A 14,292-nucleotide genomic window follows, 5' to 3' on the forward strand; every position below is an offset into this window, starting at 1 on the left:
CCGAACACGGACTTCAGCAGGAAGTCCATGTTACTGTTCGGTTTCGGCTGCCTGTACACTGGGTGTTTGTCACGCTGTCATATGCATGGCAGTGTGGCAAACATCGCTTCTGATCGGCGGTGAAATCATTCCCACCGGTCAGAAAGCCGTGGTTCCCACACTGTCAAAAGACAACGTGAGCGCTCAGCTGTGATCAGAGGTATAAAGTTTACCACTGGTGACTGGTGTCAGCTGATGGGACAACTGCTCCCATCATCCAACACCTGTTGCTGCTAATAACAGTGAGAGTAGGAGCAGCTGATGAGAATATTCATTACCCGGCTCCTGCACTGTAAAAAATTTTTGTAAAAACTCACAGCTGGGGACTGCAACCCTCATTTGTCAGCTTCAGCAAGGCTAGTTGTCAAGAATAGGGGGGTCCCCATGCCATATTTTTAAATTATTTAAATAAATAGCGGCGTGGGGTCCCCCCATTTTTGACAACCAGCCTTTCTAAAGCTGACAGCTGGGGACTTTTATGAGGCCATGGATACTGTCCCCACCAGCCTAAAAATAGCAGCCCGCAGCTGTCCAGAAAAGGCACATCTATTGGATGCACCAATTCTGGAACTTTGCCCAGCTCTTCACACTTGCCCTACGGCGGTGGCAAGTGGGGTTAATATTTGTGGGGTTGATGTCACCGTTGTATTCTCAGGTGACATCAATCCCACGGTTTGGTAATGGAGAGGTGTCTATAAGACACCTCTCTACTACTAATCTTATAGTTAAGTGGTAAATAAAGACACAGCCAGAATAAAGTCCATTATGAGAGATAAAACAAAGCACAGTTTTCCTTTTTTATTTAAAAATAACAAACACAGTTGTACTCACCTAATGCCTATTCCACCGAAGCCCTCATTCTCCTGTACTAACACTAAAATGAAAAAACAACAATATCCCTCACCTATCTGCCGTTCTGTCCCACTCTGTAATCCATGTCTGGGGGAGAAATAGTTTTCAACCTGGATGGTGCCAAGATGCAACTGTCCAGGCTGAGAACCACTGGTTAATGAGCTGCTGCGAGTGCAGACTCAGTGACTGGCGGTGACATCATCGAGGTTACCTCCGATCACTGAGGCTGCGTTCCCAGCCTCAATGCTATGCAGCATCTGTAATATGTAAAAAAGTTTATAAAATGACAGTTACACTTTCAGCAGGCCAATTTTGGTCCATTAACGAGCATGGATCGATTATATTAAAATAAGTAGGAGCTGATCTGTATTACCCTGGTGCAGCCACTGAATAATGTGCACATACAGCTAACAGCTGATTGACGTGGGTGCAAGTTGTCGGACCCCCTTGAAAGAAGGGGGCCTCCTGATCCTTCTCTGTGGGTCAGTTGCCATTTCCTGGACATTACTTCAAGTCTTTTTTTTATTTCTTTGTCTAAGCCAAAGGATGAGTCCAGATACAAAAGACAGGGTAAAAAATATTCGCGCCATGGATTTTTGTTGATATCTTTGTCATTGTGGTTTGATCACTGTGTTGGACAACTGTCTTATCCACTAAATTTATCATACCTCTCATAACTCTCTGACTTCATAAGTTTGACCAATGGCTACAACTTGCCTACTCTTCTGTGCCACATCAATGATTAAGCTCAGTACCATTCAGGCATTTCAAAGCACCTGGAGATCCAACCTTTGAGGTTCAAACCTCCTTGAGAGGTTCCCTGGTGAAGAACTGGAGGATCCATTTAATTCCACACATTAGTTTAGTTGTCATCAAACTGTGACATATGTTAACAGCTTTCTTATCTGTTCCCAAGTAAAGCTGAGCGAATTTGTTCGGATTTGGGTCCGAATATGATCGGCATCTAATATTGTTTTTGTAATATTTATCGAACACATTCGAACGTCATTAGAGTCAATGGGAGTAGAAAGTGCCGAATATGTTCGGAACCGATCATCAAACATACATTTGGCACGAATAGTGTTCGAATATGGCACAAATATGTCAAATTCAGATTCGGTGACCAAATCCGAACAAATTCGCTCAACTCTATTCCCAAGTCAGTAAGAAATCTCAACTATCCAATCTTTGCTCTAAATTATCCCCAGTATGCAAAGACAACTAATCAATTGTGTTAATCCCAATCATTTCCTTGAAGTTGTTAGGTCAGTTCTGTGGCTGACAACTTTATGGCACATCTATTGCGCATAATTTCTAATATGTAACAAAGTTCAATTGATAAGACAGTGTTATATCTTTCAAGAAACTGATTTCAACATCCGGCTGTGTAAGATGTAAGATGGCTCTCCGTCATGTGCTGGTGTCACTATTAATCCCTTATTTGTTTAATACTAGTGGAGGGTCTTTGGTAAAGGTTAACGATGGAGGATACGAAGATATCGTGTTTGCGATCAATCCAGAAGTGAAAGAAGATATCAGAATTATTGAGGAAATTCAGGTAGGACAATAGTGCTAAATGTATGAGAAATCTAGTGAAATATACAAAATATTTTATGTTAATAGACGCAAGAGAACTTATTTTTAATTATTATTTCTACTACTTTTAGCTGAAGAATAATGTGGTTTTCTGATATAATTTTAATATGATAAGCAGGAGAATCGTTAGCAGAGGGTGAGGGGCACCAGTAGCCACTGGGGTTGACCAGCATATTAGACACTTTTACAGAAAAGCCTGGCTACAATACTGAATACTCTATTCTATTGTATGTTGGGAATTTATGGCCACATCTAATCACACAAAAACACAGTTTTCGGTGGTCGCAAGGGCAATGAATATAGTAGAGGTGAAGCATGCACATCTATTCGCTCCATTCAAGACAAGGTTCTGCAAAGCCTGACACTAGGGTTCTAGAGCCCTGTACTTGGGATTACTAGGGTCCCAATATTTGGACTACCAGCAATCAGTAAGTTATCCCCTATCCTTTTGATATAGTAGAGTCAATTGATAAAGTTCAGTTGAGAATGTTGATTAATAATTCACTACAGGTCAGGATCCATGAATAAAGGCTCCTATGCTGCATAGTAAAAGACATGGAAAACTTTACATGGTTTTACTGTGAATTGCAACATGTTTTTTAGCTCAGCAACTCATATAGGGGAAACAGATGTCACACGGTCAACACAGTCGAAAATGGCATCACAAAGCAATGAGAATTTGTGATAAAACTGCATGAGATAATACTCCCTGCATGTATGTAGATTTGGGGAACTTTGCTGATAATGGCGTACTGCAGATATACCCTATTCTTTTGAATAAGTGTGATTATGCAGTAGCTGTCCACAACCACTGTACAGTTGACGTAGATGTGCTGTTCCACTTCCGGGTGTCACACTCCCACTGATCTGATATTGATGATGACCTATCCTAGGGATAAGCCTGGATAACTCCTTTAATTTTTTGTCACTAAAGAATAATGGTTTCATTTCACATCTTTTGGGTACAGTGGTTTGATGATTGCAGTATAGGCTAGAGGGAACTATTACTCTTGTCAGTTCGCAATTATTGTGAATAATACAGAATATCTGTACATTCTTGGATGCAATCACCATTGTGAGTCACCCGCCAGGGCCGTGGGGTACTCGGTACCCGGTCCGATACTTAAAGTGGCTGTCACGGTGGTGGCAACCTGGTCTGTGGCCCTGGGCACTCAAGTAAAAGGGGAAAGGTCTTAAAGGGGTTTGAAATGAAGTTTGTGTTTGTGACGCAACCTGTGGTTTTCGGTCAGAGGGGACCGACGCTGCTTAAAGGGGTCCTCTGGGGCAATGTTACTGCAGCAAAGATGGTAACACTTCCCACAGGTGAAGCGGGGTCCCCAGGGTTGTGAATGAAGGTGTCAACTATTTACAAGAAAGTTTGTGGACCATTCACTGTCCATGTCCTCAGTGTCTTTTCAAATAAACAAACTTTTAAAGCAGAAACCTTGGCAGGTTAACTTTTAACTTTCAAACTTCAACAATTATAGCATTCAGCAGTCATTGGAACTTTCAGGAACTGTCTATTTTCTTTGCCAGGGTAGCTCCTGGTAACTGCTACTCCCTGACTGGGAAAATTCTAGATCATAACGTTCCACTGGGATGGCAAACCAAGGCCTACTTGCTGGGAATCCCATAAGGTCAGTTTTAGGGTGCCTCTGGCGTATAGTTTCTTTTTGTCTGCACACTTTCAGGGGCAAGGGTTCAGGCACAAGTTGGTCAGTAAGTGCAACCCCCAGATCTGTCATGTGGTCCCAGGTTACTGTTGTTGCTACCTGGCCAGGCAGTAGGATTGGCGGGGGTTCTAGGGGTCCCACCAAGATTTCCTTAACTACCAGGACAGTTTGCATACCTGTCTCTTCAGTGCTGGTGTTGTTTTCTGCCTCCACTGGGGTCAGGTGCGCTGGTCGCAGGGTTGACTTCTGCAGTGTTGCCATCTCCTTTTGCAGCGTTTCATTTTCCGGCTCCGCTGGGGTTTAAGGTGCATGCTCCGGGTCTTTCGTCGGTGCTGCCATCTTTTTCAGCAGTGCCGCTCTTTCTGGCTCTGCCGGGGTTGTGAGCGCTGGTAGTAAGTTTCGTTGCTGTGCTCTCGTCATCCTTTTGATCAGGGACTCCTTCGATGCGGCCACCGCTGTCATCTGGGTCCACCAGGAGTCGGGCTAGCTCCTCCATCTCTGTGCTGAGGAGCTCCAGATCCAAGGTGGTCCGGGGTTTCTTGTAGTTGACCGGGAGCATCCTCTCTGGTGTCGGCAGGTCCCGGCAGCTCTCCACTGCTGTCCGCCATCGCTTCTACTGGGTAGCATGCAGCCATGCTGCGGCCACCCTTTCCCGTGTCTTCCTCCGTCTTTTCACTTCGTTGGCAGTCTCTTCTCCACTTTCCCGCCGGCCATCTCCGGGGGCAGGTCAGTCCTCCTGATGGACATGTTTTGTTGGCATTAAAGTCTATGTAGGGGTGGATCCAGTTTTTGCGCTGGTTCTTGAGCTCCACCCATGGCAACACCTCCTTGTTCTCTATCAACCTCGTGGTGCAATAATGGCAGCCATTAAACAATTTCACACAGTCCCTTACAGTCCATGGCGCACAGGACCCATTCCAATGGGTCGGTCCATCCTGTTCGTGACGCCAAAATGGAACGCCTGGGTACAGTCAGCTTAAAGAGGATGTCACGGTGGCAGCGACCCATCCGTGGCCCTGGGCACCCATGTTAAAGGGAATGTCCTTAAAGGGATTTGAATAAAGTTTGTGTTCGTGACGCCACCTATGGTTTTCGGTCAGAGGAGACCGACGCTGCTTAAAGGGGTCCTTTGGGGCAATGTTACTTCAGCAAGGATGGTAACGCTTCCCACAGGTGAAGCAAGGTCCCAAGGGTTGTGAGTGATGTGAGTGGAAATGTTATAGACAGGTAGAGGTGCAGAGTAGGTGATACTGGAAAGAAATGGAAGGACACAGCAGGTTGCTGTTTTCACAGCTTTGCTTACAGTTCAGGCCCCCAGCTGGGGTGCTGTGTCCTCCATGTAAGAAGTCCAGAGAACTCTCCAGCAAGTCGGGCACCTGTCCAGAACTCCACTTATATGTATGCCTCTCCTGGCTGTCTTTCTGCACTGGCTATCGCCTCCGCTGTCTCGGCGCTCGCCACCCAGTGTCCCAAGCCAGTGTCGGGTGACATACTCTCTGTCCCTTGGACCCTATATGTTCACCTTTTCAGGGAGTAGGTGCAAATGTGGCTGCTGCACCTGCAATCACAGCTGCTTCCGGATTCTTAGCTGGAGCCTGGAGTGTTCCCACTAATTCAGGGGCCGGATCCCCACTGCAGCCTGGTCCCTCCATTGATGCTGGTCAGCCTGGAAACAGATCTCACAGGTGGCCTCTGCACTTCCCGTGTTCCTGGAACCCCTTCTACCGGGAGCTTCTTCTCCTTCCTTTCAATTCTCTTGCTCTCTCTCAGTCTGTCTGGAGCTGCAGACCCCCATGTCTGCTCAGCTTCACTCCTATCACAATCTCTGCCTGAGCTGATGTTCCCAACAAGCTCCTCTTCTTTTCCCCTCCGCCTCTGACTTCCTTCACCTCTGGTCTCTCAGGACCAACTGCTCTCACACTTTTCCAGCCTGATTAGCTCCTCCCCTTTTTCCTACCTTCTCCACCCACTCCCCAACACCCCTTCCTATCTAGACTGGGAAGAGGCCATCCTCCCCAAGGGTTCATCCAGATGCCCCGTCTAAACTGGTGTCTGTTGGGTGCGAGTGTTAGAGTTCTGTACAAAGTTCCCTTCTTACCAGAGAGTTGGTATACCACATCTCTGGCTGAGAAGCAGTACCTCTGTGGTGCCTGGACCTTCAGGAGCACCACAATTGACTTCCTTGCTATAAACTATTACCAATTTTATTGATACCATTTTTGGGATAGATGTGACATTTTGATCGCTTGTTACAACATTTTTTGTAGATAGCAAGGAAAATCCCAGTATGTAGCCAACGCTCCCATATAGAGATTGTCATAGATGTTATATATAAAAATCTGCTTTATTTAGGAAATAAAAAATGTCAGTCCTGTAATGTTTTATTACCACAATAAAGCAGATATTTATATATAACATCTATGAGAATCTCTATACGGGAGCGCTGGCTACATACTGGGATTTTCCTTGCTATCTACTGTTTTACCACGAATGTCTGAGAGCCTTTTCCGAGTGTCCAGTTGGCCGAGCTGCAGACTGTTTCCCTTGGATTCCTGTCGGATCCCCTTTCGATGCTTCAGTTTCGCCTTTGACTAGGTGAGTGCAATTATATAAGCGTGCAATTTACACCTAGTTTCTACTGCAGTTAGATCATGCATGGCGTTGTTCCCTTTTTTTCCCTAACCTCAGGGTTGATTGGATACAACATTTTTTGTGGAATTGCAGTGACCAAAAATATAATTTTAGTGTTTTGGAATTTTTTTGGCTATTGATCAGGTGAATTATTTAAATATTTTATTTGATCGAACTTTTCTGAATGTAGTGATACCAAATATATATATATTTTTTTAAGATTAAAGTATGTTGCTGGCTAACAATCATTTAAACAAACTATTGCAATGCTGACACACACAGCCATACACAACTTCATTTATGTTTCCTATATTAGTCGTTCATCCTGGCCAAATATGCTCAATCACATTGGTAATGAACGAACAATCTTCCTGGGAATATTTTAACAAAAGGTTAAAGATGTTCTGTGCAACTTTAGTTAAAAAAAATTAAACACCGGTGTGTTGTATTAAATGATGATCGTATGTGATCAGTCATCAAAAAATATTTTTCGTTCTAATGGTTTTACCCAATGAGCTATCATTTTTCTTGAAATCGCTCATTTTCATCAACTTTAATCTAATGTGCATGGAATAGTTTAGTATAACCATGTTGACCTGCATCCACACAATATCAACTGGCTAAACAATAAATGTATAGTCTGGACGTGTAGAGCATAGGAGTTGAGAAGCAGTAGACTTTTACCAGCAATAGCAAATAGTTAGCTCCCACAGTGAGCTGAACACCTGTTCACATACTAATAAAATTACTTAAAAAAATAAGTATACTCCACAGTCAGTTGTTGGGTGCTCCTTTGGTTTAATAAACTAGATTTTGGAGTGGTATCTGGGGCAGTATAACAACATTCAGATTAGAGAAAGAAAATAGTTAAAGATAGTGATTAGATATGTTCTGTTCGGATTACGATTGCCAAATTTGGAACATTTGCCAATTTATTCATCAAATAATAGCCGAACGCCATTCAAGTCAATGGGAGGCATAACGAACGCATACACAACACCTTCAAATGGGCCGAAAAGCTGCCGAAACACATTAAATGAGGAACAGACACCAGGAAAGTGGCCTCTATTCACCCACAGTACAAATTGTAGCATGGCATGGCAGCAATCAGCCATGCCTGAGGTATCGGGGCCTGGCCAGCATTTACAGCTTTTAATTGAACTTCAAATTAAGGTGAGGTGGGTGAGGGATTGGTGTAGGCCTGCTGTCCTGGGAGCCCTGATACCACATACAACAGCTCAACCTGCTTTTATGCTCAGCCACACTCAGTTGGCACAAATATCAGTTTCATGGAATACTATTGTCAGAAAAATCTAAGGATAGTAACACGGGTAGTTGACTGAAAGGCAAATGGAGGCCTTACAGTCTTGAAGACCTACTGCTACAGTCACCACACATGAAGGAGACCCAATCAGGAGTCTACACATTTACAAAAGTTAGTGGCAGACACCAGCAAAGTGGCATCAATTTCATCACAGTAGTATAAAATGGATCAACATCTCTTCCACTACAGCCAACCCAATAAATGGAGAGACCCAATCAGGACTCTGCACATTTCCAATAATTATTGGCAGACACCACCAAAGTGGCATCAATTTCACAAGAGGATCAACATCTATTCCACTACAGCCAACCCATCACATGGACACCCAACTAGGAGTATTGACATTTCCAAAAATTAGGGCCTGGCACCACTGAAGTGGCATCAATTTCACCAGAGTAGAAATAGTATAATGGAGCACAATATCTCCTTCATTACAGTCAACCCAACAGATAGACACCCAACCAGGAGTTTACAAATTTCAAAAATGAGGGCCTGAAACCATCAAAGTGGCATAAATTTCATGAGAGTAGAAATAGCATAATAAGGACCAACACGTCTTCCACCACAGCCAACCCAGCAGATGGAGACCAATCATGATTGTTCACATTTCCACAAATTTGCATTAACATCTTCAGCAGCAACAGCAACAGCAGGCACAGGAGCCACATTAAAGATAACACAAAGTGCAATTACACAAGATTAATGCAGCACAATAATAAATGCCACATTGCCTAGTCTGTACAGTCTGCAATTGTTGAGCAAAAGTCCTTGGAGATCCATGAATTGTTCATCTTGATGAAAGCTAGGTGGTCTACACTTTCAGGGGATAGCTGGCTGCTCTTATCCATCAGGACACCACCAGCAGCACTGGAGAAACATTCTGATAGAACGCTGACTACCAGGCATGATAAAACCTCCAAGGGGTGACAGTCGAGCTCAGGCCACTCATCCATTTTTGAAAACAAAAATGTGAAAAGCTCCAAACCCTCCCTGATGGTATTGATATTCAGTTCTAGATACTCCTGCACCATCCTCTCCATTCATTCACCATATGTTAGACTTGGATTCTGTTGTGCTGGTGCATGAGCTGGTCTTAATAAAAGTGTCACAGGACACACAGAAATTGCTTCTTCCACTTACACTACTGCTGCTGCTAATGTTTTGGAGTTGACGAATTGACATGCCGGATGTTGGAAGCTTACATCTGCTATGCACACTGTGTGCCTCACTGCTGTCTTGGGGAAAACCTCTCTTAAGGATGTGTAAAAGCGTGTTTCGATACTCCAGCTTTTGCAGGTCACTTTCCAGGGTGGGAAGCATCTGTAAAAATTTGGTCTTATAACGTGGATTTAACAGAGTGGCATCCCAGTAGTCAGCACTATTTCAAAATCATAACTATGCGGGGATCATGTTGCAGATAGTGTAGCAAGAAGATACTTATATGTTGGGCTTTTTCATGAGGTCCAAGCCCATGCTGTGTGGGTGACAGGGTAACACTGATGATTGTTTCCTCCATCCCCTCCCGCCAACCACGAACAACAGAGAGTGGATGATTATCCTCTTCTTCTCCTGACAGTTGTTCGCCCATCGTATCTTCCTCCCCCATTTGTTTCTTGGATCTTGGACCTTCACTAACAACAGTTTGTTTGTTATCACCAGCCCCGATTGAGAGCAGTAATCCACCCACCCTTGGCACCCGCCTGTGTGACAACAGTCTGGAACGTTGAGACAATGTTATCTCTTCCACATCCTCCTCAGCTTCCTCCTCTTCCTCTGGGAGCACCACCTCCTCTCGTAGGCTATTCAAAGTCTACTCAAGCATATAGATGACCAGAATAGTGATGCTGATGATGGCATCGTCAGTGCTAACCATCTTAGTAACCATTTTGAAACTTTGCAGAAGCATGCAGAGGTTCTTAATCTGTGCACACTCTGTAAACGTGATATGCACCACATCTGTACTGTGTTGGCCCAGGCAATACAACATGACATACTGCATAAGGGCTCATTGCTGCTGCCACAGTCACTGCAACATGTGCAGAGTGGAATTCCACCATGTCGGCACATCACATATCAACCTGTTAACTAGCATGAACAAAGACTTCTGTATCAATGCAAGTCAATGACAAGAGAGTGCGAACAGTGAAAGTGGGCACACAGCTTCAGTGCTTTGTGCAGCAGCTGACCCAGGCCAAGATAGTGGCAGAGAAAATGCTGTACCACTAGGTTGAGAACGTGAGCCATGCAAGGCACGTATGTGTGCTTTTATCGTCGTAGAACTATCACCAGGTGTTAGGGCTGGTGGAACACACCGAGTAAATATTGAGGTAGAATAGGTTCGTTCGCTGCCCGAGGTCCACCATGCAGGAGTGGAACCTGCTGCTAGTAAATGGCGGCACTACATGGCGTCACTACACCTGAATAGACATGGGTTCCGTCACCTGGGCTGCACAGGAGCCAACTCTGTTACTTCACTGAGTCGCTGGGATTAAAGAAGACGCTGTGCCCTGTTAACCTCACAGGGGATCAAAGCTCATAAACTGAGCAGGTAGTGTACAGTGGTCGTACAGTCAGCAACAGCACTCAAACAACTCTTCTCCGGCGATGCCAGCATTCTAGTGGCTATACGCCAGCCCTGAATTCATACACACAAACTCCTCTCCGGAGGAGCTGGAATTCTAACGGCTTACATCCGACCTTGAGCACATGCTGACAAAGACCACAAGGTAGCTAAGCTCATACACACATGAACATAGGTTGATACTAGCGCATGACCATGCAAACCTTTTACAGAGGAAGCTCTCCAGGACCTTCCTAGTGGTCCAGTTGGAACTGTTTCAGGACCTGAGCATGTGACCCCCGACCTCCAATGAGAGGATGACCCTTGGGCATGCTCAATAGTGAAAAAGCAGGACTTAGTCCCAGGAGCATCTGCTCGCCACTGAACAGTGCTGGTAATGGCTGAGCCTGGAAGATCAGCAGTAACCAAGCGCACAGTATCTGACTGAGCAAGACGCTGGGACCGACGTCTCCGCTGAGCCGGCTCCACTGCGGCTGAAGAAGAATGGGGGACTGCAGCAGAGGTGGCTCAAGATTCCCCCTGTGCAGTGGCAGGAACGCGACACCTAACATTACCCCCCTCCAAGGGCCCTCTCTCCTTGGGCCTCGCTATGCTCAAAGGCAGCAATGAATTGTGGAGCCCGAATGTGCTCAGCAGGCTCCGAGGACCTGTCCTCTGGGCAATAGTCATTCCATTCCATCAAATAAAATTTCTTGCCACGTACCACCTTACACCCCAAGATAGCATTCTGTTGTGAATTCTGTTCTTGGGTTCCCTCCAGTGGTTGTAGGTGGGAATGCAGTTGTCTCTGAGTCACAGCACTGGCCAGGTGTATCAGCTAATTGCTGTTCTGACTGGGATATTTAAGTGTGCAGGATTCATTAGCCCTTTCCAGTTGTCAATGTTTCTTTGGAAGTATTGGATCTCTGCCTGGCCTCACCTGCTTAGCTGCCAGTTCAGCAAAGATAAGTGTCTGTTTCTTTTTCTGAAGCACACTTGCTGTGTGCTTATTTTCAGTGCTGATCTTTTGTTTCTATTTGTCCAGCTTAGACTTTGTCAGCTGTTTTTCTCAGTCTGGTTGGATTCTCTGGAGTTGCAGTTATACTCTCCACGTCTTTAGTTATATGGTGGAGTTTTTGTAATTTCTGCTGTGGATATTTTGGAAGGGTTTTATTACTGACCGCACAGAACTCTGTCCTGTCCTTTTCTATTTAGCTAGAAGTGGCCTCCTTTGCTAAGCCTGTTTTCTGCCTGCGTGGGTCTTTTCCTCTCCAACTCACAGTCAATATTTGTGGGGGGCTGCCTATCCTTTGGGGGTCTACTCTGAGGCAAGATAGTTTTCCTATTTCCATCTTTAGGGGTATTTAGTCCTTAGGCTGTGTCGAGGTGTCTAGGTTTTGTTAGGTACACCCCACGGCTACTTCTAGTTGCGGTGATAGGATTAGGGTTTGCGGTTAGTATAAGTTACCACCTACTCCAGAGAAGGTTTTCATGCTGCTCCAAGGCCACCTGATCATAACAGTGTTCACTTCAAAATCATCCATAGATGAACCCAATGTCAAGGCAGATGACTCAGAAAACCGGGACATGTGAACGGGCTTAAGAAGAGACACATGAAAGGTGTCAGTGATACCCAGGCATGGAGGAAGGGCCAGACGGTAGACCACAGGGTTAACCTGTTCCAGGATTTTGAAGGGACCCAAGTAGCGAGGTGCAAACTTAGTGGACTCAACTCACAGCCTGATGTTACGGGAGGTGAGCCACACTAAGTCGCCAGGAGCAAAGGTCAGAGCAGGGCGCCGATGTGCATCCGCAGAGGACCTCATTCTCTCCTTGGAGGCCCTGATGGCATCCTGAGTGTGGTCCCAAATGTCACGTGCCTCAACAGCCCAGTCTGCTACCCTGGAATCGGCGGAAGACACAGGCATAGGCACAGGAACCCTGGATGCTGGCCATAATTAAGGAGGCATGGGGTCTGTCCAGGGGAGTTGAGGCTGGAAGATCAGCAGTAACCAAGCGCACAGTATCTGACTGAGCCAGACGCTGGGACCGACGTCTCCACTGAGCAGGCTCCACTGCAGCTGGAGAAGAATGGGAGACCGCAGCGGAGGTGGTTCGAGATTCCCCCTGTGCAGCAGCGGGAACTCGACACCTAACACCAGGTTTGCACCATTATTGGACACGGCCTTCCCTGGATGCACATTCAGCGAAGACATCCATTGCTCAGAGGCAGATCAATTTTAACACTGCCTGATTGCGGTGAGCCGTGGTTGTGCAGTGCGGAGATGGTGGGATTTTTTAAATGTGCGTGAGGTCTGCAGACAGCTTTGTTTCACCGCTCCAAATTTACAATTCAGGATATGGCTTGATATATAACGTTTAGCAGCAGAATTTTTTTTAATGTGCATGAGCTCTGCAGACAGCTTCATTTCACAGCCACAAAATTACAATGTGGCATAAGGCGGGCTACAGGACACTAGCTAGCTAAACTATCTGACTGATAAACAACGACCTAGCTAACGTCCTAAAATCTAGCATCAAACAGTCCCAGCATCAGAAGCAGCTTCTGTGCGCTGTTACAGTGTCAAAATGGTGCAAAAACAAGATGTCCGCTATTTATATGGAGAGGGACATGTGTTTTCAGCAGCCAAAGACAAAAGCCATTGTGTTAGGACATTGTGGTTGCTTCCTGTTTGGCTAGATGCAATGTGCACACATAAAGTTAGAAAAAAAATTAATTACAGTTTACAAGCACGCTACACAAACCCTCCCCCCTCATCAAACACGTGCCCTACGCTCATACCATTATCATAGCCAAAGAGCTGAAAATTCTTTAGTGGCAACTGGCAAATATTTTCCCTCGCTTTTTACTGAATATTTCCGATTTTATTACATTTTGCTGTTGTTTCCGATCACGAATCCGAATGTGCCATATTTGTTCCTAATTTATGTTTGGCGATCGCTTTTCAAACAAATTCGCTCATCACAAATAGTGATCAAAAGAAACAAAACTCTTGAGAGTCATCATTAGTTTGTATCTGATTTTGTCTTTCGGTTTAAGTAAACCTCCCACGGATTCTACAGATATTGTGAATAGTATTTTCAATTAAACTTTTAGTCAAATAGTGGTTATCTAGATGATATTCTGATCTATGCTTCAGACTATGCTTCTCACATTAATCATGGAAACATTGTTCATTACAAATTACATTGAAATATTATTTTTGTCAAAATAGATAAATGTACTTTCTGTGAACAAAATGCTAATTTTTAGGGTATATACAGTGCCGTCTTCCAAGTGTTTCTGGACTAAGCTACATATAAATAGATTCCTATTCATTTGTATGAGAATACCAAACCACACTTCACTGAAAGCAGCGAGCATCAGGGTCCCAATATTGAAGTAGATGTGAATATGCCATAAACGTAAAAGATGAGAATATCCTTCTAATCCTTTAAAAATGCAGGCTTTTTAATGGGTTATGTAAATTTAGATTTTCACAACAATATTGGAAATTTATTTTGGCTTTATTTTTTCTTTCATTTTCTTTCTAATATGCATTTATAATATGTATAGTGAATGTGCCATAAATGTACGAGATGAGAGCCACCTTTTA

At 44.6% G+C, this 14,292-nt stretch overlaps 1 protein-coding gene across 1 annotated transcript in view; it reads left to right on the forward strand.

The window, feature by feature from the left end:
• The first annotated feature begins 2,264 nt into the window (after positions 1–2,264).
• Positions 2,265–14,292, forward strand: part of LOC138648039 (calcium-activated chloride channel regulator 1-like) — a 68,355-nt gene continuing 56,327 nt past the window's right edge. Inside the window, exon 1 of the mRNA XM_069737511.1 lies at positions 2,265–2,449. Within this exon, the coding sequence (XP_069593612.1) occupies positions 2,291–2,449 (159 nt within the window). The 5' untranslated portion in view covers positions 2,265–2,290. The remainder of the gene's footprint in view (positions 2,450–14,292) is intronic.

The sequence above is a fragment of the Ranitomeya imitator genome, chromosome 8, assembly GCF_032444005.1.
Source record: "Ranitomeya imitator isolate aRanImi1 chromosome 8, aRanImi1.pri, whole genome shotgun sequence".
NCBI lineage: Eukaryota > Metazoa > Chordata > Amphibia > Anura > Dendrobatidae > Ranitomeya > Ranitomeya imitator.